This window comes from Delphinus delphis, chromosome 8, assembly GCF_949987515.2.
Source record: "Delphinus delphis chromosome 8, mDelDel1.2, whole genome shotgun sequence".
Classification (NCBI taxonomy): domain Eukaryota; kingdom Metazoa; phylum Chordata; class Mammalia; order Artiodactyla; family Delphinidae; genus Delphinus; species Delphinus delphis.
In genome coordinates, this window is record NC_082690.1 from 11,015,710 (window position 1) to 11,038,891 (window position 23,182).

The 23,182-nt window shown below is 43.5% G+C and overlaps 2 protein-coding genes across 5 annotated transcripts in view; one reads left to right on the forward strand and one right to left on the reverse strand.

Moving 5' to 3' along the window:
• The window catches only part of SIAE (sialic acid acetylesterase), a 35,030-nt gene extending 29,291 nt beyond the window's left edge, over nucleotides 1-5,739 (forward strand). For all 4 annotated transcript variants that reach the window (XM_060017747.1, XM_060017749.1, XM_060017750.1 and 1 more), the window contains 3 exons: nucleotides 1,649-1,806; nucleotides 3,057-3,249; nucleotides 4,661-5,739. In XM_060017747.1, coding sequence (XP_059873730.1) covers nucleotides 1,649-1,806; nucleotides 3,057-3,249; nucleotides 4,661-4,912 — 603 coding nt within the window. In that variant the 3' untranslated portion in view covers nucleotides 4,913-5,739. The remainder of the gene's footprint in view (nucleotides 1-1,648; nucleotides 1,807-3,056; nucleotides 3,250-4,660) is intronic.
• Nucleotides 5,740-6,615: 876 nt separating this feature from the next.
• On the reverse strand, nucleotides 6,616-19,037 carry TBRG1 (transforming growth factor beta regulator 1). Its single transcript, XM_060017752.1, has 9 exons — nucleotides 18,647-19,037; nucleotides 16,888-16,958; nucleotides 16,043-16,275; nucleotides 15,323-15,459; nucleotides 14,881-15,027; nucleotides 11,782-11,879; nucleotides 11,428-11,538; nucleotides 10,875-11,017; nucleotides 6,616-8,904 (listed from the first exon to the last, which is right to left on the reverse strand). The coding sequence occupies exons 1-9, from the start codon at nucleotides 18,794-18,796 to the stop codon at nucleotides 8,759-8,761; spliced, it is 1,236 nt and encodes a 411-aa protein (XP_059873735.1). The 5' UTR covers nucleotides 18,797-19,037; the 3' UTR covers nucleotides 6,616-8,758.
• Between the last annotated feature and the right edge of the window lie 4,145 nt (nucleotides 19,038-23,182).

Genomic DNA, 23,182 nt, shown 5'->3' on the forward strand with positions numbered 1-23,182 from the left:
AGCACAGTTAGAGGCAGGACACGAACTCCGTGGAGAGAGCAGGGCTAGACACCTGTGTCTGAGTAGAGAGGTGAGCGGAGGCCCGGGGAGAGAGAAAAAGGAGCCGGAGTTGAGGCACTGGAGTCCCTAGGAGTGTGCTTTTTTTTTTTTTTTTTTTTTTTAGGAGTGTTCTTTTTAAAAAGGGTTTTGGAGGAACAGTGGAACACACTGCAGACTGCAGATGCTATTGTAAAGTCCTCCAAATGTGCCCAGTTTTATATTCTTTGGCTATTATATGCTTTCTTTAGCAGTGATTAGTATTTCTACTAATCACTGCAGGAGACTGAGCAAGTGCCCTGCTTTATCTCAGGAAAAACAGGAATTTCATGCGCGTGTGGAGTCTGCTGGTGCCCCCATGAGGCCAGTGTGTAGTAGTGCAGCCGATGAAATAGTGGAGAATTACTGCAGCAATTCTCAGCAAACTGCCATTTTGAGACAACTTCCTAGGCTTGAGTGGCTGTTGGTAGCATTTCTCCCGCAGCGCTTCAGGTTAGTAACTCACCCTAGACTTTGTTGCCATGATCCTCATCATGGCGCTGGTTGGTGAACATGGCTCCACTTTCACTCTTCTTCTGGCTGTTGTGTGGGAAGAAGTAGGGTCACGTACTGGATCTTTTTTTTGCCATTTTCTAGTTTGCATGACGTTTCATTGTGCAGCTTCAGCGCCTTTTATCATTTCATATGTTAAAGCCAATTTGCATAAGAGATTTTAATAAGAATCAAGTGGTGGGGAAATGTACTCCTTCTCTTAGTGGGAGAAACCACAGAGCCATATGGCAGGAGGGTGTGGCTCTTGGCAGGTGTGAAGAACTGGGGTCCTTGATGCAATCTGCCACGCACTCAAGGGCAGATTCCTCCCTGCTTCCCTACAGTGCTTTGCCCTGTGTTGTACACAGAGTTGTCAGTGACGGACCTACTGCTTTGTAACAAGCTACCTCAGAAGTTCGGGGCTTACCACATCAGCCACTGTGTTTGCTCCTGATTCCGTGGGTTGGCCAGGCAGGCAGGGCTCAGCTGGGGTGGCTCATCTCTGCTCTGTAACTTCAGCCAGGCTTGCTCATGTGGCTGCAGTTTGAACTGAAGGATCTAGAATTCACATGATTGGCCCCTCAGCTGGGACAGCTGGGATATTAACACCTCTCTCCTCATGACCTTCCAGTTTCCAAGGCTGCTCTCTCCACATTTCTCCAGCAGGGTAGCTGGACTTGTTACATGGCCATCTCAGGGTTCCAAGAAAATGAAATCTGAAGGCAAGGGCTCTTGAGGCAAAGCCTCAGAAGCTGCACACCATCACCTCTGCTGCACTGTTTGTCAGAGCAAATCACAGGCTTAGACAGGTTCAGCGAGAGGAGAGATAGACTCCACCTCTTGCTGAGAGGGGTGGCAGAGTTTCATTGCGGCGAGGGGGATGAGAGGTTCAGCCACAAGGGTGAGAGGCTCCGTAAGTACGTGTTGGATGAGCACGGGGGTCAGTGAAGCAGAAGCAGGGTCTTCTTGTGAAAGACTCTAGTGTAGCTTTCTTTTTAAAAATGTTTAATGTTTTTTCAGCTTTATTGCAGTATAGGTTTCTGGTGAAATAAAATGCTGATGCACAATGTCTACTTTCTAGTTATCTTCATATTTGTCTGGTGCAACCCCAAATGATGGGCTTCCTGAGATCCGTTGGCATCAAACGGCAGACTTTGGCTATGTCCCTAACCTAAGGATGCCCAACACTTTCATGGCTGTAGCTGTGGATCTCTGTGATAGGAATTCGCCTTTTGGCAGGTGGGTGCTTCTTGGGCTTTGTTTGAACAATAATATATGTTCTTTGTCTGTGGCCTTCACTCTGATGTTCACTTGTGAGGGGGCCTGAGGATTGGACATTAGAAGCATGATTTATCAATCATTCACGTGGGATGTGCTGCAGTAACCAAAAACCCTCACCATCCCAGTGCCTTGATGCCACGGAACCTTATTTCGTGTTCACACTCCATGTCCAAATAAGGTCAACAGAGAGGCTTTGCTCTCATCGTCATTCACAGATCCAGAGCGACAGAGGCTCCAGGGTGATCTGTGCTTCCACATGCACCTACGGTTTCAGGTTGGCAATTAAATGCTTCCACCCAAAGCAACGTAAGTCACTTCTGCTCACATTGCACTGGCCAAAGCAAATCCCATGGCCATGCCTGTCTTCAGCGAGAGCAGGAAATGGAATTCTGCCGTGGACTCAGAGGGGGACTATCTGGATGACTACCCCGATGTTAACAGCCCCTATGATTACCACCCGCTAGCTGTAGGATACCAGGGGATTTCAGTGTGAAATGGAGCCCAACACAGAGTGTCCGGATTATAGTAGGAGCCTGAATGAACATTTCTTTCTTTCTTAATTTTATTTATTTATTTATTTATTTATTTATTTAAGCTGCGCTGGGTCTTTGTTGCAGCGCGCGGGCTTCTCTAGTTGTGGTGCATGGGCTCTAGAGCACGCGTGGGCTCGGTAGTTGCAGCATGCGGGCTTAGCTGCAGTATGTGGGATCTTAGTTCCCTGACCAGGGATCAAACCCGGGCCCCCTGCATTGGGAGTGCAGTCTTAACCACTGGACCACTAGGGATATTTATTTAGTTTTGAATGAATGAATGTTTATTGAATGAACAAATAAACCTAGAGGGGACCAAGTAATGAACAGCTGATTCAGATGAAACACAGGACTTTCAGTGGTTGCAGCAGTCTTACGAGAGCTCTCCTAGGTTAGTTCCAATACCTGCCCTCCCTCCCTCCTTCTCTCCCTTTATTCTTTCCTTCCGAGTCCTCGGTTATTTCAAGGTTTCCGACCCGTAGAAGGCCCAGAGCCCCATCTGTGGTTACAACTCACCATTTCTCTTAGGCTGACTCGCCACAGATCACTGGCTATTAGATTCAGTCAACTTTATTCTCACCTTCTTAAGGGGTGCTTTGTATAAGATTTCCTTTTTTAAAAAATGTGATTATTGTTGAGCCCAAACCCAAAGTTCTCTACCTCTTCTTTATCCTGTAGCACACACCCTCGAGATAAGCAGACGGTGGCCTACAGGCTGCACCTGGGGGCCCGTGCCGTGGCCTATGGGGCAAAGTTGACCTTTCAAGGACCACTGCCTCAGAAGATAGAACTCCTGGGCGACATGGGGCTGCTGAACCTCACATATTCCCAGCCAATCCAGGTGCAGAGGCACAACAACAAGATATTTGAGGTGAGAACTGCAGAAACAGCAGGGGTTCATCCTGTGGGGGGTTGGGGGGGGCGTGATATCCTCCACGCCAAGGCCCACCTCTAATTATCACATGACTGCGAGGCAGGTTTTGGTTGGTCAGGGGCTGAGTTTATCTCAGAGCAACAAAAAAGCAGCTACTGATTCATTCACTTAGAGGCAATTTTGATGGGACCACCAAGGAAGGGAAGACGTGCCCACATTGAAATGATACTCCTTTTGCGTTTTCCCTCCCAGAGCAGCCATCTTTGCGTGGGAAAGGGCCCGTGGCTTTATGTGTGGACACCTATTGAAAGGACCCTCGCTCCAGAATGTTTCCCTCACTCGTAGACATCTTTTCTTTGTCACACTATCCTAAATTCTGATTTTCTTTTGAGTCTCTCCTTTAAGAGGTTGAAGCTTGGTGATTTGCAACTTAGTATGAATTACTGTAACGGAACTCTGTACTCGCTTCTAATACCTGGTGAGGATCATTCCTCTGTGGAGCTGGGGCTATTGATTAAACAGCTTCTTTAGGAGTCTTCTAAGGTCGGGGTTGGCGGTGGAGGCATTCCCAGGTGGAGCATTTATATGAGTGTCTTTGGGAGCCCCGAAGTCGTTAGGCTGTGGCGGGCGGTGAGTGAAAACAGGGCATTGGAGGGGGGATGAAAGAATGTAGAAGACAAACTGTACACAGGCGTTCATCTAGGACTGTTCCTCCTCTGGAATCCTAACCAGAGCACCCACCTGCCTCAGGTGCTTCCTCAGCACCTACTCCACCTAGCTTCTTTGCATGCTGGGTTTTAGGTGAATCCTAGCTCCAGGGAGCCTCTGTGTTCTGAGTTCTCCTCTCTAGTCAACAGCTGGCAGCCTGCCCATTGTCTGGACCTGGAATCTTAGCTGGGACCAGGACAGAACTGAACCTTGGGAACTGGGTATTTTATGCTCCCTTCACCAGATAGATTGTTTTCTGACTTGAGAACAGCTTACCATCCAAAGTTCCTTTGTGCCCCTTCTTCATTCCCCAGCTCCTTTGGGAGCCAGAGAGCAGCACAGCAGTGCCTCGCTTCACCCAAATTCCTGCCTGCTTTGCTGTTTGGCCGGAGGATCACAGGAAGGTTGTTCAGGGGAGCCTTCCCTGAATGGTTCATGACTACGCTGCCTTGTCTCCCTCAGTCATTTAATGTTTTACTCATGGATTTAAGCTATTTATTTTAGCACGTGAACTTTTACTATGGATCTGTGGCTGTGCTGGCCAGACCCAGCCTGGACTCAGGTTTGTTCTGGTCACTGTAGGAAATGTGTCTGTGGCTGCGAGTGGCCGCTTCTCCTCTTTCAGTCTGTCTGAAGAGCAGTCCCGCCTCTTGGCATATCCTCCTGACCTAACTGTTCCTGTTTATGACTCTCCTGTTAGATCTCCTGTTGCAGTGACCATCAGTGCAAGTGGCTTCCAGCTCCCATGGACACTTTCTCCGCCCAGACGCTGGCCCTGAATGTCAAGTCTTGTCACAACAGCCTGGTTGCTGTTCGCTATGCGTGGACCACATGGCCTTGTGAATATAAGCAGTGTCCCCTGTACCACCCCACCAGTGCCCTGCCAGCTCCTCCCTTCACTGCTTTCATTACAAACCAGATTCCTGGGTATCGCAGCAAGGTTGCTAAATGATTCCGTTGCAGTATGATCACATCTTAGACGTAAGTGTGGATCCTTTAGATTTGGGCATTTAGGAGTTTAAATGACAGCTGTTGCTTTTTAATGGAAATGAATAGAACTGCCTCATTGACAGCGCCCGGCTAGCACATGGCTGTTTCCATATTCTGAGATGCCAGAGCTGGTAGGCAAATGAAACGCTTGTCTTTTGTCCTCCAGTTGGGCCAGGTATCTGTATTAGAATAATTCCAAACTACAAACAACTTGAATCTCAATGTCATTCGCTTCCCTTATTACTGGGAGTGAAATGTCTTTAACACTTTTGTCCCCTTACCTCCAGACTGTGGCAACTCGGGGTCGGAAGAGATTTTAAGGCCCTGCAGGCCGGCTAGCATTTATGTTTTTTTCTATAAAATATGAGAGGTGGTTATCAAATTTCTGTATAAAGTTTCCCTTCTACACTTCCCAACAGTTTTTCCTCAGGTGGAACTGAAATGTTTCTTCCACTACACAACAATCTTTCAGAGAACTGATTTCAGCCCTATTTTGTTCCAAGCTGAAAACAATTCTATTCCTTTAGTCTAAATAATGATAATGTGAATATTTAACAGAAAGAAACCAGAATCACGTGCAGGCATTTTGGGAGGCGCTAAGGGACGGCCTCAAGGAGGGAAGAGAAAGGCGAGCTGGAGCAGCCCATGGGGAGCCCATGTGACCGCAGAGGTCATTGAGAAGCAAACAGAGATATCAGGCTCTTTAAAGGTAAGAGGTTTAACTATGAAAAGGACAATCCAGATGGAGGAACAACGTGAGGCTGAAAGTAAAGCTACAGGATAAGCATTTAGAAAAGTAATCTAGATGGGGCAAATGTGAAAGAGGGCTTTTGTGTATACTATTAAGAATCATAATGCTGTTTATTGGTTGATTAAGAACAGTTAAAGGCACTTGACAATTGTCTGTAATCTCTAAGAAGCTGGAAATAAAAGTATAATCATTAGTCACGTGTACACATTCCTCTCTAGTCAAAACTGGGTTATGAACGGGCTTGCAAATTGTCCCCTGAACCTGAGAAAGGAGTGAGACTAATCTGTGGGTAGTTTCCATTCCCTTAATGTGAAAAATGAGAACGAAAGCATAAGCATCACTCTCTCCATACCTGTCCCCCAAGGGGTCCTGGTGTAACTGAAGAGCAGGAATGCATCGTCAGTGCCAGGATCTTAGTAAAAAGCGAAACAGCTACGCAGCTTGCAAGGAACTCTGCTCCTTCAAGGACTTCCCAGTGCACAGCTGGCTCCTAACACCCAAACCTTGGCCTCTTATTCATCTGGCCTAACAGGAACCACGGACCCAGTAACAGACTCCTGCGGAAAAGCGAATGTACTGTCCACTCCTCCTCACCGCAGCACTCACGCACGTCGCGTGGCAGCCGTTCTAACTTGGAAGAAGCTAGAAACAGTTAAGCGCTCCAGGCCCAGGTTCCCTTCACCCCCAGTAAGCTAGGGCACACAGTGTAAAACGTTAGGTTTAGGTGGTGGATATCTTAATGAAAAGTCATATGAAAGTTTATTTTTAATGGTTGAATAATTTAAAACATTCTGTGGGAATTCAGTTTCTTTCCCAAATGAAAATAACTTTTTACTATTTGAAAAAATCGAATTCATAATCACTAAGAAGACTTGGATGCTAAAGAAAAGTATACGTAAGTAAAAATCACCACAAAATTCATCATTTGGAGACACTTAATATCTTGGTGAACATCACCTGATTTGTTTAGGTCACATTTTACATACTACTACACGGTATATTATTTTGTAATCTGCATTTCTGACTTATTCTAGAGAAATAATTTTCCTATGTAAAGTGAAAACAGATTTAGTTTGTTTCAGTTTGTGGGAGCTCTATATTTTCTTTAACCAATTTGCCATCAGTGGACATAGAGGGTTTTAAACAAATACTGTGATAACTGTTACGTGCAAACACCATCCCGCACTTAATTCCTTAGGGTCCTGAATATGGAATAATGGGTTTAAGGATAAATATGTTTAACATTTTGACACCTATAGCTTAACCCTCCCAAAGGGTTCAACAGTTTACATTTCCACCAAGGCACAGTCCCATTTTCTCCCTCATTTTCACTGACATTGGATGTTGTCAAACTATCTTCAACAATCCAGTAGATGAAAAGATTTTTTAAGTATGCCAGCTAGGGCAGTGTTTTTCAAGTTACTTAAAATGATGATCCATAGTAAAAACACTTTACATCATTCCATGTGTCCCCATGTGTATTGTGTGAATGGTGTATAAACGCCTATATACACACTATAGTTGAAACCAGTTTCAACCTTTGACATGCGATGCATTCCAGTATGTTCTAATTGTCTTCTAATTTAATTTTAAAAGATGTGGGTCTTGATTGCCTAAGTTTAAGAACAACTAGTGTGTTGAAATTTGTAGTTTGAAAAACACTGTTCTAGGAAAGCTACAAAATGAATACTTTAATTAAAGGAAAACCGTGCACTAACTTACATAAATTTTTTTTAATGTCCTTCTTAGAATGATGCTCACTTTGAATCTGTGACTAACTCAGGCTGTAACAGAATGGAAAGATATTGGTTATGTGATAAAAGCAGCATATACCATTTCTGTGTAAGTGCAAATGGCTTCAGGCACCTTATGCAGAGAAAAAAGAAAAAAGAAAAACATTAACAGTTTTGAGTAATCTCCTTTCTATCCCTGATTTGCTATTATCCAAATTTTACTATTGTTTTTGCACTGTAAAAGCTATACAAACTTGTAAGACTATAAATAAGAATCATAAAATTAGTGTTAGTTACTTTAGTTTCTGATACTTTGCAGTGGCCAGTGTGATGTGCTCTAAATGCTGCATCAGATCCCTCCCTCTGCCATCCAGATATAGTCCTGTAAGATGCTAGGCCCATTTGTTTCCTCCCCCGTTAGCAGCTATGGACGGTAGCACAGTGACAATCCAGTTCTCACCGCCTTCCCCATTCTTCTACTTCCGGGGTCCTTTTGTTCCTTCCCATTCCAGGCCGGGCTGGGTGGGCAGCGAAGCATCCCACAAGGCACCGTGGAGTTGTCCTGGCTGGGATAAGGTGTTGTGGTATACCTCTACCTTAATGCTGTAAGCAGAGTCCAAAAAATTCAGTTATACAGAATGCGGAATTACATCAGTACACGACTAACGAACTGTTGGGGTGAGTCTGTTACGGAGGATGGGAACCAATCACGTTCTGTCTAAATGTGTGTTATCATGTGGTTTAGCTAAAAGCACATTCTCCAATAAGGAGCCACAAAGGGAATGTAGGAAGGGTTAGAGAGGATTTTTTGATCCCCTTGTGAAATGTGAAAAAGATGAACAGTGGGCCTGGGACTGGACCTTGCAGCTTGGGGATAAGCAGGATTTCACTGTGGTGACGCTGACATGAAAACAAAGCAGCAGCTGGTTGTAGGGGCTGCGACTTAATATTCACTGACCTAGATCAGAATCAAGGGTGCAAGGTTGTCAGAATCTTACTACCTTCCTCATGAGTCAGCAGCCATCTCTCCCTCTGGTTTACAAAGGACTTAAGTTTACCTCAGGCAGAGCTAAGCCAAAAGATTATATCCTGATTACAACAAGATGAAAATAAGCAGAACTGTCAAGAAAAATTTATTACTAAAAATAAAGCAGCTGAAGTTTTTCCCAGGAAAGCTGTCACCATGGGAACCTCCGCGACAAAATGTGTTAATTTACTATCTTCTTCACTTGAGTCGCTGCCTTCTTCCATATAGTCTTAAGTTTTAGTTTAAGATAAAAAATCCATCCTGATGAAAATGATGTGGTCATTGATCCCTTCCTGTTCAATCTGAAGACTGAGTTGGGCTACACTGCGACGGAGACTTCAAGTGCTGTAGGTGAGTATCTACCAAGGGTTCATGTGTCAGGAACATGCGTTGATAAGAAGACACAAAGGCTGTAGGCTGAAGCTCTGGGAGGTCCAAGGATCCTGGAGAAAAAAAAATTCCTCAAGTTCCACTGCTGCCTGGGAATCTCAGGAGACTGGCTTGACCAGACACATACGTGTCCTTTTAATTCTTTCAACTCTTTTGCATCTGTCAGCCCAGTTCTGCCCTTGTTTGGTAAGACAGGACAGATACTTACTTTTACAATGAAGAAAACTGTGGCTGAAATACAGCAAGTGGTACTGGAAAAATTGGACAGCCATATGTAAATCAGTGAAGTTACAACACACCCTCACACCACATACAAAAATAAACTCAAAATGCCTTTAAGACTTATTATAAGACATGACACCATAAAACTCCTAGAAGAGAACATAGGCAAAACATTCTCAGACATAAATCATACCAATGTTTTCTTAGGTCAGTCTCCCAAGGCAATAGAAATGAAAGCAAAAATAAACAAATGGGACCTAATCAAACATAAGTTTTTGCACAGCAAAGGAAACCATAAACAAAATGAAAAGACAACCTACGGACTGGGAGAAAATATTTGCAAATGATGCGACTGACAAGGGCTTAGGTTCCAAAATATACAAACAGCTCATACAACTCAAAAACAAAAAAAACAACCCAATCAAAAAATGGGCCAAAGACCTAAATAGACATTTCTCCAAAGAAGACATACAGATGGCCAAGAGGCACATGAAAAGATGCTCAACATCACTAATCATTAGAGAAATTCAAATTGAAACTACAATGAGGTATCACTTCACACCAGTCAGAATGGATCATCAAAAAATACACAAACAATAAATAATGGAGAGGATATGGAAAAAAGGGAACCCTCTTGCACTGTTGGGGGAATGTAAATTGATATAGCCACTATATAGAACAGTATGGAGGTTCCTTAAAAAACTAAAAATAGAATTATCATATGACCCAGCAATCCCACTCCTGGGCATTTACCCAGACAAAACTATAACCCGAAAAGATACATGCACCCCTATGTTCACAGCAGCACTATTTGCAAAAGCCAAGCCATGGACAGATGAATTAATAAAGAAGATGTGGCATACACACATACACACACACACAGAGGAATATCAGCCATAAAAACGAACGAAATAACGCCATTTGCAGCAACATGGATGGACAGAGATGATCACACTAAGCGAAGTAAGAAAGAGACAAATACCATGTGATATCACTTATTTGTGGAATATAAAATATGACACAAATGAACATATCTATGAAACAAAGACTCACGGACATAGAGAAAAGACCTGTGGTTGCCAAGGGGGAGGGAAGGATTGGGAGTTTGGGACTAGCAGATGCAAACTAGTATATACAGGATGGATGAACAACAAGGTCCTACTGTATAGCACGGAACTATATTCAATATCCTGTAATAAAACATAATGGAAAAGGATATGAAAAAATATATACGTGTATAACTGAATCGCTGCTGTACAGCAGAAATTAACACAACATTGTTAATCAGCTATACTTCAATAAAATATTAAAAAAGAACAAAACTGGCTGAAATAGATCAAGTGACTTGCCTAGGGTTACACAGCACAGTAGGCAGAGACAGAGAAGTTAATACTATCTTCTTATTTCTAGTCCAGAGCTCTCCCTATATGACTCCTATGCCGGATCCCCTGATCACTCCACTCATTTGTGGGAGGGAATCCACGGAACATAGGCAGGACCAAGGCCATGACCTGATCCCCTTTACTACATCTGAAATTTCAGTCCCACAGTAAACTTTCCCTTGTATTCTGCTTAGGTCTTATTTAGGTTAGAAAATGAGATGCCCTAGTTTCTCGGTGAGCCCTGCCTCACCATGATCTCAGCCACGCCTTGTGACTTCTGCGAGGGCTGCCCATGGCCAGAGCAGGGAAAGCTTCTATCACTCACTGTCCAGACATGGGATACTCAGCGATGGATGAAGAGGGGAGGGTTGCCTAAAAATGGCCAATTTTCGAAGCAGAAGGGAAAAAATAAAAGATACCTTGTAGGATGGGATCATTGTGATCTTTATGGAAGGTCTGTCTCTGAAAGGCTTCAAAGCTTGTAGCTGCATCATTCTCTAGCTGTCCTTGGGGCGGCAGACTGTCTCCAGGTTTACACACGTCGAACTTCACCCACTGGTAACTGCAGGACCAAAGGGATCATTACTGAGTTGTCTGTTGGCCATACAACCCATTCTTCCCTCCAAAGGGATCAGGTGTTTTTTTCTTTAGGTCTCTGCCATATATATCTGAAAAACATATTAACTAACCAAAAATGAAAAGCACACAGACAGGCTTCTTTAGTGACACACACTCTGCAGGACTTCCCAATCCATTTGCTGTCATGGTGCACACAGACGATAAGAACTTCAGTACAGTGGGGTACTGGCTCCTGCTCGCCGTCCAGGGGCCGCAGAGGACCAATACTGTGCCTTGTGCACAGAAGCAGCTCATTAAATAGATGAATGAGCAGAGCAGTGACCGCCAGTTTAGGTCCCTGGCCCACCTGGTCCCTGGGGCTTCTTTCAAGGGAATGGATTTGACCCCACTTACTTGACGCATTTTCGAGCTCCTGGACAACTCTGGATCAGGTTGTGGATGGCCGGATGAGAAAACCCAAAAAAGTCAGCTCCAGATGGATGCACGTTGGGCATTAGTTTCCCCCTAAACAGGAGAGGGAGAATTTTAGCTTGAGAGCTGAGAGGGAGGTGAGAATGTGGGTATGAACACATGGAATAAGCTTTCCTCACTTGGATACTCTGGAGACGGTAGCTGCTAAGACATTCAAAGGACACAGGATAGCTTTCTATAAAATAAGGGATCTCTACTCATTAAAAGCAAGAGAGAAGGCCTCAGTGTACCCAAAGTGATCTTTTTAGCCTGTCTCCAAGCTGTTGGTCAACTTACATAGCAGCACTTATGGTCTCGAGCAGTTCTGCATGACAGGCGTCTGCAGAAGAGCTGGCAATGGCATTCTGGGGGTCATCTTCAGGAACAATTTCAAACTGAGAAATACAAGGGAGCAATGAGGTCAGTCTTCAAGGAGAAGGGGGTAGAGAGAGTCACACTACTGCTATTACTCTTTCTTCACTCTGGAACCTGAAGCTGAGTATACCAGGTAGGAGGTGGGTACCCTTCCTAGAGGGCTGTTAGAAATTCCAAGCCAAGAAAACAGAGCAAGTCTTCTGTTTAATTTTATACTCTTTGCTTGACTCCTCTCCAGAGGCCAACACTTATTTCTTATATACCTTTCCAGATGCTTTCTTATCCACTTACTTACATTTGTAAGTATAAATACAAATGGTATTTTAAAAACAAATGAAATCATTCTCCACATAATCTTAGATTTACTTTATAACGCCTAGGAAGAGTATAGCCCGTTTTGACTGCAAATCGCCATTTCACTTTACTTTTTGAGTTGTAAAATATCCTTTTTATAAAAAGAAACTGTTAAATCAAAATTATACTGATACTGAGGAATTTCTGCCAAGAAAGCATTATTGTAACAAGTGCTATCTACCCAACTTAATTCCTTGACCAGTTTTCTATAAAGTTCACGACTTTTTGCAAAAAAAAAAAAAAATTTCTGTAACAGCTTCTCTTTAGTCATTTAAATTCCTTAACCAGTTTTCTATAAAGTTCAGTTAAGCAGTTTCCAGTTTTTCAATGTTTAATAAAACTATTCCACACAGAATTAATTTATTTTCTGTATATATATATATGTATTTTTTTTTCTTTTTCCCCCCAGTGATGTGCATTATTGATCATTTTTTTAGACTCCAAAAGTGAACCTTACTGAGTACAGTTTCTACTGCTGTTAGTTTTCTTCTGTGGTTATTTCATTTGATTCAATTTTCCTGTGTCAATTTTAGAGCTCTTTCAATTTTGTCAGTAGTAAATTATCTTGAGAGTAGTTTTAGTCAATGGTTTTGTTACTTCAGTGACATGTTGCAAGTTTAACATTGTGATGGTTTATACTGATTTCTCAGCTAATTCATGAAAAAACCGTAAACAATTATCTTTAAATATTTCAGGATTGCTCTTCTACTTGGTATTGATCATGCCAATTCCAATTTTTTATATTGTGTGTAAACTATATATTCTATTTGAGCAAAGAGCAATTAAAAGGCCAAAATGTAGTATTTTGGTTTGGGGTCTTTCCCTACTTCATTCTTTTAACTGCCGTATAATATTACACAAGGTGGATATATCTTAATTTTTAACCATTTTCCTATTGGTGGGTATTTAGGCTACTTTTAACTTCTTGCTATTGCAAACAATGCCACAATTACATTGTTGTACGTAATTCTTTTGTTCACATTTGCACATTTCTCTAAGACATACTAGAATATCTAGAAGTATTCTGGATCAAAGGAGTCACACATTAAAATTGTTGATACTGCCCAGCTGCCTTCCAAAAAAAGGAACTTTACAAATTTTCCCTCCTACTAATGCCATTTGTACTTATTTTCCTACATGCTGGCCAACATCTGCTATTATCTATCTTATATTTGCCTATGAGAAAAAATAAGATCTTTCTGTTTTATTTGCGTCTCCCTAACTACTAGTAAGGTCTGCTCTCATCGACCATCTGCACTGTTTCTGTGAAATGCCTGTTTTATCTGACTGCTTTTTTATCTTAGATCACAAGAGCACTTTATCTGGATATTAATCCACTGTGACATATTTTCTTCTTGTTTGTCACTTTTAACTTTGATTATGGTGGTTTTGGTCATTCAGAAGTGTTTAAATTTTTAATAGTCAAATCTGTTACTGCTTTCCATTATGGCTTCTACTTTTCACATCTTGCTAAGGAAAACCTTTTCACCTCACCCTAGGATTATAAATATATTGTTCAATATTTTTTAAACATATTTATAGTATAAAACATTTTATAAAGCTAAAGCAATTAAAAGTCATACTGGCATTTATAGACAAATAGATGAAACAGAATCGTCTGGAAACATACTCAAGTATTATATGTATTTAGTATATACTAAATGTGTCACTTGATGTTAGGGGAAAAAAATTAAAGCTCACAATGTACCTGAAAATAATGTCTGCATGGGTTAGTGGCTTAATAAAGGAAACAAAAAAAACCCCAAAGACTTTTTTTTTTAAAATATTTTAGCAATTTGTCTTTCAGAGGAAATTAAGGACCAGCTTGTCAATTACCATTTACATTCTATTAGGATTTTGATTAGATCTTCCTTGAACATATAGATTTGTTATAATTATTGCTACAATATCGAGACTGTCTGTTAGAGCACTTTCTAAAGAGAAATGCTGCATGGCCAAGGTCATCCAAACTCTCAGCTGCATCCGACAGCGTTCTAACCAGGATAGGAGTGACGCAATACTGTCCACATGTGTCAGGCAGGCCCTCAGCTTCTGCTCAAAGGTTCCTTCCCTTGCTTCTATCTCCTTCCACCCCATTTTCTAGCGATCTGTAACATCATCAGACAGTGAAGCCTGAAACTCTGAAAATGGTCTATTTTCCCCCAATGATCAGAGGAAACTGGGAAAGTGAATTGTCTTGAACCACAGCACCGAGAAAGATGAACAAAGATACTTAATATGACTAGGATTCAGGTCTCCCAGGTCCTCAAGAGTACGTGCAGTCAGAAACTAATATGCAGTTTCTCTGCTACCTTCATCTTGGTCCCACCTGAGTTGGCAGAATGTCAAACTAATCTTCCCTGAATGTAGGCCTGCACTTTACAAACAAGAAGCTTGATCAGGCCTCATGTGGTCACCATATTGACATTAGCACCAGCACGGTTCAAGGGAATGGGTGTCAGTAGGACACTCACACAAATGCAGATTCACATCCCAGCTCAAATCACTTATTAGCAGAGGTGTGACTCAGGGCCAATCACTTTCTGCAACTTACACACTATCTACCTTGTAAAGTGTCTGAATAGATAATATATATTAAGTGCGTGTCACAGAGAAGGTTCTCAAAAAAAAAAGAAGAAAACCAGCAGTTATTCTTAGAGTGGGTACCTGAGGCTGTGTGCCACCGTCCTTGATCTGACAGGTGTACAGACACTGCTGGTCTGGGCTCTTCATGCTGGCGTACACCCGAGTGCTGCAGTAGCCCACAGGGTAGATGGCGCCCTCGTCATGGAAGCCAGGTCGGTCGGTGATGATCTATAAAAAAAGATTCCCCCAACCCGCCACTGAGGTCACCAGAGAATGTAGAAGTCCAGGGTACTGTGGTAGCCTTTAGAACCACCTTGGGGCTGCAAAGAGTGACTCAAATCAGAGAGAGAAAGAGCGTAGGATGTGTAGCAGACAAAACTGACCTGGTTTCCTAGGGACTGGAGATTTTCTGGGGTTGGTCTGGATCAGCAAGGGGCTGCTGCTAACGGGAACAGGGAGGGAAGGCTCAACCCCACTCCCGTATTTCTGATTCTCCTCTCTCTTTATCGCTGGTCTCACTCACCTCCCCCAGGCTATATACTGTTAGACCCCCCAGTCCGATGGGGAACACAGGCCGTCCTGAGGGATCCAGGGCAATGGGCTGAACCAGCTTGCGAGCACCTGTCTCCATTTTCTTTTTCTTGGATGTTTTCTTCAGAACTGAAACGCAAATCTAGGGTCACCCACTTTAGGCCCTTCCCAGTGTTGAGGGGAAGGGAAAACTCTGCACGATGCTAAGAGCAATAAGCCAATCCTGGTTCTACACACTCCCTGAATGGGCACATGGGACTTTTCCCCAAAGCCCTGAGTATTCTTCTAACCCACCCACCTGGCAGTAACCAATTTTGGTATCAGTGCTTAGTATCTAAAAGCCTTATACTTTTTAAGGCCTCTGACTTCATTTATAAGGTCAGCAATTTCCCAGGTCATCTGTGTGCTCAAAAGGCCACCAAGCCCATTTCCCTGCCTCTAGGAAAGACTGAACTGAAGGCACCCACAGAGTCGGGTGTGTAGGAGAAGGGGGAGGCCTTGGCCTGCTCCCATCACGTTTAACCAGGTCTAACTGCAATTCCTCCACCTGAAGTGGCTTTAAGACACTTGGTTTTCAAGGGCTACCAGGGCTGCTTAAGGACCAGGTGAGAGTTTAAGTCATCTCTGTGGCCGAGTGTCTACCAGTTAGTACCAGGTCTTCGTCATTAGTCGCTGAGCCACTGGGGCAACTGATATCCTCTCCCCAAGGTACCTTCCAGTTTGTTGTTCTCTTTGCCTTTTTCTTTTTTCTCCTTCTTGGATTTCTTTCCAAATGGTTCCTCAGCTCCAGTGCTAGGCCCAGAAAGCGGCCCAGCTCCCTGGATAGTTCCCACAGAGCTGGCCACACCGTAAGTCAGGGGCAAACTGGAGCTGTGGGAAGGAGCTGCAACCTGTGCTTCCCCTTCAGTCAGAGCCTGGAGCTGAAGGAGCTTCTTTAGCAAGTACCTGAGGTCAGGAAGGAAAGGGAGCAGAAGTATGAGCTTCTGTTTTATCACAATTCCATATTTTATTCAAGTACTGGGAAAAGCCAGAACTATATACAAAGATTATTGCATTCACAAAAATAAGGTTCTTATTGGACCCCGGGAAAAACGAAGCTCCAGAGAATACTACTTCAAGAAGCTAAGGATAAAGGATTATAGCGTATCTCTTTTGCATCTGGAGAGCTCTTCTAACTGGATGTTGGAAGGTGTTAGGCTTCTGAAGGGCACATACCATGAACTGCACATGTACATGTACTCACGGAGTACTACATATGGAATAAATATATGTAGAATGAAATGCAGTTTCTTTTATTCCTTGGCTTTTATAACTACAGTTATAATAAAATTACTTATAAGATGTGGCAAGAGAGATGAATAGAGCTGTTTCATCATCATGGTCCAACACGACCTGGGTAAACAGGAACCAATACCATAGGTTGTGACTTTGTACCAGATTAGTGGCCAGTGGGCTGTGCAAAGCACAAAAATCCCGATGGAGGAAAATTCATAGGAGCAGAAACACCGTATCAATCACCAAAAAATGTAATTCTGAACACAAAATGAACCAGCTCACCGTCTTTCTTCTTTAGCTTTAAGAAATTTTTCCTCAAGACGAGCAATTTCATCACAAATAGCAGCATTTTCCTTGAAGAAAATTTTGAATATAGTCACACAAAATGAATAAAAGATCAAAGTATTATGCTGAGAAGAGGAGCTATATTCCAAACCAAAGAAGTCTGTGTTGCTGGGTGAGAAGGAAGTGCTAGTCTACCTTGCAGAGAAACTGTAAACAAACCTATAAGTAAAGGTAGGGTCAAGTTCTAATGTGGGCAGAGTAATTAGATAATTTATAGAAACTGGTGCACCTTTGCGTGAAAAGGGGGAGCTATTGATGATTTTGCCAGAACAATATGGCAAAGTAGTAGGGCTGTCCTAGGCAAACCAAGACATATGGTCACCTTAATTAGGGTAGCCTTTAGCAAACAAAAGGGCATACTGCTCAAATCATAGATGCTTAAACTCAACCCTTGTAAATATGGGGAAGGTCCATTCCCAAGTGCCTTGACTCTTGGGGAGCTTACAAAGCGAACCTAACCCAAAGCATCCCATGTAGTATGAACCTTAAAGAGAAAATACAGATGGAACAAAATCTAGTCTAGTCTATAAAATTCTTAAATTTCATAACCTATTTATGTGTATTCAAGCATCAGCTTTCTTTACTGACGATTCAATCTAGTTCCCAAGCATGAGTCCTGAGGGGACTGCTCCAATCTGGATGCTCCATAGTTGGGACCTCAAACTTTGAATGATCAAAACAATATCCTTTTTCTTCACAAAACCTTCTGCATAGACTTGGTGGAACCAGTATCCTAACAACATAGGTGCCAGGCTTTAGGTACCTTTGACATTTAGGGAATAAAAGAAAGGTAACATAATTAGATACTAAATCCTCTTAATTCTGCTTTTCTTACTTCTCTCCAGTGTACATGGCAAGTGCCAAATAAATGTTTTCGGAATGAATGCTCTGATTTCCAAACCTTTCCTTATGCTTCCAAAAAAGCTGAGGGATGTTCTAGCTTTTGGTAGAAGAAGAGGTAAGGTAGTGGTGATTCAGATGTGGGGAGATATTTGAGACACCTGCTATTTCCAAGCATTGAGGTGAGCTTGAGCAAGCCAGAATATTATAACACTTGGTTGTGGCTGGAAAACCATTTCATTCATTCAGTAAATCCAGTGCCGCTACAATAAAGGATCGGGAAGACTCAAAAGAGGTTAGAAGGGGGGATTACTGAGAGCTTCGTGTGCCTGTTCGTGGAAGGGGTCAGTTACGGGTAAGCGGGGTGCTTGGGAAACAGGCTGCGTAATGGAAGTACTAAAGAAACTAGAATCAGGTGTTTGAGTTGGAGCCAGGGCTCAGACATAGCGCCCTCGAGCAAATCATCTCTCGGGCCTTAAGTGCTGCTACTTTAAAAATAGCGCCTCATTCTCAGGTTTCTCTGGAGGCTCAAAGGCATTTCCAAGAGTTCGGCGGTAATAACGATGATGACTAAAACTTATTAGCACAGCTTCTAGGTACCGAGAGCTTTACTTTCCTCATTTAATCTTCATTAAGTCTGCAAGGCAGTTATTAGCTCTCATTTGCAGATGAGGAAACACGATTACAGGAATTACGTAATTTGTCCAAGGCATGAGGCTAACAAGAAGTAATGTACAATGTAAAACCTAACACTGTATTAATACTGTCACTCTGGGAAGGGGTACAGCTCGGGGAAAGATTTCGCGAGTTAGGAGAGGCTCGAGGCTGAGAAGGGCTGAGCGCCGGTCACACTCACAAACACCGTGGCTTTGGCCGCTTTGCGCAGCCGCAGGTACTTGAGCCGGTACTTCTCGTTCTGGCTCTTCTTCGGGAGCTTTTTCATCCTGGCCTTGCGGGACTGCAGCGGGGCCCGCGGCGAGGAGGCCAGGCCGCCCAGCAGGCTCATGGTCCGGCCCCGCTACCGGGGCTCCAGGGAGCGGCCGGCATCAGCTCCTCGGCCGAGGAGTGGCCCCTAGCGCCGGCTACGTCTGGTCTGGGCTGGTGGAAGCCGGCCGCTAGGAATCGGCCTCTCTAGAACATTCACGAAGCGCAGGGCTCGGCCGCAAATCCTGCAACCAAACCCGGTTCCCGGTGCCTCCCTGCACTTCCGCGTCTGCCTCGGAAGTTAGCTGTGACCGGAACTTACATCACGGCGCCGGCCGCGCGTAACTTCCGGGGCTGGGAGTTGGGTCGTCTCGGTTCGGCCGATCCTCGGCTCCGGAAGAGGGGAGGAGAAGGGGAAAGGGAAGGGGAGGGGAAGGGGAGGGGAGGGGAAGGGGAAGGGGCGGGAAGGGGAGGGAGGGAAGGGGAGGGAGGGAAGGGGAGGAGAAAGAGAAGAGGAGGGGAAAGGGGGGAGGGGAAAGGGGAGGAAGGGGAGGGAAAGGGAATGGGAGGGGAGGGAAGGGGAATGGGAGGGGAAGGGGAATGGGAGGGGAGGGGAAGGGGAGGAGGGGGAGGGGAGGGGAGGGGGAAGGAAAGGGAAGGGGAGGAAGGGAGGAGGAGGAAGGGAGGAGGAGGAGAGGGGAAAGGGGAGGGGAGGGGAAAGAGAAGGGGAGGGAAGGGGAGGGAAAGGGAATGGGAGGGGGGGAAAGAGAAGGGGAGGGGAAGGGGAGGGAAAGGGAATGGGAGGGGAGGGGAAAGAGAAGGGGAGGGGAAGGGGAGGGAAAGGGAATGGGAGGGGAGGGGAAAGAGAAGGGGAGGGGAAGGGGAGGGAAAGGGAATGGGAGGGGAGGGGAAAGAGAAGGGGAGGGGAAGGGGAGGGAAAGGGAACGGGAGGGGAGGGGAAAGAGAAGGGGAGGGAAGGGGAGGGAATGGGGAGGGGGAAAGGAAGGGGAGGGGAAGGGGAGAACCTGAGGAGGAGGAGGGCGGCTGGAAAGGACTCTGAGACTCGCGTGTGTGTGTGTTTAGCTGAGGCGTGTTATTGTTGAGCTAAAGTCGCACAAAAATCTTCTCGAAGCCAATCTCATACACGTTTCCGAACCCCACCCACTGCGTTTCAGCACCACTTTTCCACACTTGATACAGACTGGCCTTCTGGACTGTAGGATGCACTCCAACGCATTGCTGGGACTGCTGCTTTCTCTACTTCCTTTCTTTATACAGCTCGCATAGATGTTTCTTGAGGGCCTGTTACGCTGTCCTTTTACTGGGAGCTGGGATTACAGTGGTGAATAGAAAAAAGTCCTCTGCTCTCAGATTAGGATTTAGTAGGGAAGATGGAAGATTTAACCGGCACTTTTAATAACATGCTTGCACTAAGTAGGCACTGAGTAAATATTTGCCTAATGAAACCAAAAATATGTTTCTGTACCTAAACTTATATGTATATAGCTCTAACTTTATAACCAAGTTCTGTCTAATCATCAAATAAATAGACAGTTCTTTAGAATGCAGTATTGGTAAATGAGCTGGGCTGGAAGGCAGAAGGCTTGTAGTATTCATTTTTCTCCCAGCAATGCCACTAACTAGTTGAGTGAGCCTCTGGGTCACAGGTTTTTCCTCTCAGAACTGAATATAGTCTTTAGAATAATGAGGTGGATAGTTAAACTGAAAGGTACTCTACTGATATATAATTACCGTTGTATATACTCAAAATTTAGACTTCTAGAATTGTATACGGAAATTAAGGAAAATATGTACAGAGTTAAAACACTAAGTTCAGTAAGTTACTGGAGAAAAAACTAACGCTAAAATAAGTAACTTACAATCAGTTCAAAAAAGGTTTAGAATCGATAACCCAGGTACTTCATTTCTGGAATTGTAAGAACAGTGACAAGAGTCTTGACAAAATGGTTTTAACACAGAGAGAAAGATTACGAGAGTCCTTTTTGTCCATTCGTATTGAAAGCTGTCCTTTTGGAACTCACGGTTCCAGTATGCTTTTACAAACATACTCAAGGCAACCATATAGATTCATTTTTGGAAATTGCCAGGAATACTTTCAGTTTGCAAAATATCCATAATCATGCCTTTCATACTATAGACTGGCACTTTTCCTTGGAACCTGAATATAGGTAGTTCTGATTGACAGATTTTCTTTTTTTCTTCTTCTTCTTTTTTTAACCCTTATTTGCTAACTGCCTGATTTATTTGCTGTTCAGCTGTATTTTGTCCTTGCAGGCTTTATTTCATTAGAAACATTTCCTTACAATTTCTAAAACATTTCATGCAAAATTTAGAAAATACAGTGCAAAGAAGATTTTTTTTAAATTCATAATGCTGCCATACGAAGTGAATCACTTTTTTTTTTTTTTTTTTTGCGGTACGTGGGCCTCTCACTGCTGTGGCCTCTCCCGCTGTGGAGCACAGGCTCTGGACGCGCAGGCTCAGTGGCCATGGCTCACGGGCCCAGCCGCTCCGCGACATGTGGGATCTTCCCGGACCGGGGCACGAACCTATGTCTCCTGCATCAGCAGGCGGACTCCCAACCACTGCGCCACCAGGGAAGCCCAAGTGAATCACTTTTAACATGTATGTTTAATTTTTTATTGAAGTATGGTTGATTCACAATATTAGTTTCAGGTGTACAGCATAGTGATTCAGTATTTTTGCAGATTATACTCCATTAAAAGTTATTACAAGATAATGGCTGTGATTCCCTGTGCTAGACAATATATCCTTGTTGCTTATTTTATATGTAGTAGTTTGTATGTTTAATATTTTAATGCATTTTATATAGGTTAGATCATACCGAACATAATGTTTCCTCTTTTGTTCACTTACCATTATCATAGTCATTTTGTAGTGCTATTATAAGTTCTTTAGAAATGTTATTTAAATGACTGCTTAATGTTCCAGTTATGGCTTAATAATTTTACATAATTATTTACATCCATGTTTGACTTTTTGCTCATCAATTGCTGTGAAGGGCATGTTTGTGTACAAAGCTTTTTCAATACAGGGTATTTTAGTGGCTGGTTCTGTGTTCTCCAGACAATGTAATGTTCCTGAGCAACTATTCACTATGTATTCCGAAGAATATTTATTTATTAGTGCCTATGATGACACAGCCTTTAGGAAACTTATTTAAGAGGAAAAGACAAATACATGGGCTATATTAATATTATTAAGTGTAATAAGTTTTATCTCAGAGGTAGGTATTGGATGACATAGCAGCACCTAGTTAGGGAAGGAAAGAGGAGATTGGGAAGGCTTCTTGAAGGAAATGTGCCTGGGGAGATTTTGAAGGGGAGCTAGCAGTTGGCCCAGTGCAGAACAGAGGAGGGCATCCTGGGCAGTGGGGACAGCATATTCACAGGCTCAGCATCGTGAGAAGCGTGGGAACTGCAAGTTGTTGATCAGAGTGGAAGGTGTATGTGGACAGAGGCAAGAGGAGAGACTGAGGAGCAGGCAGGATTTGGATTGTGAAGGTCTTGTGTACCAACTGAAGACTGAGGCTTTTACCGAGTGACAACAGAGAGCCATTGATGAATGTCGGTATATCGACCCCTTTGCTTGTTTTAGGTAAACTTATCTGAATTTGTCTAACTTTTCTACTTATCTATATGAAGAGGGGTCGAAATGACTTATGCAAAAATACTCTGAAGAAATACATAATGTGCAGCTCTACAAATAGCAAATGAGAGACAGCAAGGTATTGTGGTCCGAGCATGGCCTTTGGAGTCAGATCAAGGTTCCGAACATAGCAATGGGAGTTAGAAGCTAAGATGAGTAAGAGAGAGTTGGGGCCCAACAGCACTTTACTATTTATCCTGTTTAGTTCTAAATGGTTGCTATCAGTGATTGGCTGTAAGTGGAGGTAGAGCATCCCCTGGGGTATTAGAAGCATATCTGGGCCCATCAAGAATTACAGAGTCTGCAGCCCATAATCCCAGCCCTTGGTGAAGTGAGTCCCTGGTTTACACAATGAAAAAGCGTATCTGTACACCTCAAGGCTCCACCCACAGCTGATGCATGGCCCTGGCCTTGTTCTATGCTGTCCTTAAGCCCCAAGAGCAGACGGCAAATTCCTGCCATCAGCATCTCTTGGCCCATCTTGCAGGCCACAGGATACCTGGGCAAGGTTGGTGAGTTCCACAAGACAAGCTGGGGTTTGAGGCCACACCACAGGGTTCCCAGGGATTTCATATCTTTATTCTCTTACCAGATTACCCCACTTGCTCTAAACTGAGTGTGTATCCTACAAAGGCGTAAATAGAGTGAGAAGAAACTACCTCCATTTAATAGCCTGTAGAAACCTCTCCCTTTGTACAATGTCTAGACTTTAATATTTTTTTTGAATTTTTTAAAATAATGGTAACTTTTATTTTTAAATTTTTTATTTTTTGGTCAT

Coding starts and splice junctions, on each gene's coding strand:
- TBRG1 (XM_060017752.1), bottom strand. CDS start 18,796: ATGAGCCTGCTGGGCGGCCTGGCCTCCTCGCCGCGGGCCCCGCTGCAG. Junction 16,959..18,646: donor CGGCCAAAGCCACGGTGTTT/GTGAGTGTGACC, acceptor ATTTTCTTCAAG/GAAAATGCTGCTATTTGTGA. Junction 16,276..16,887: donor AAAGCTAAAGAAGAAAGACG/GTGAGCTGGTTC, acceptor TCCTGACCTCAG/GTACTTGCTAAAGAAGCTCC.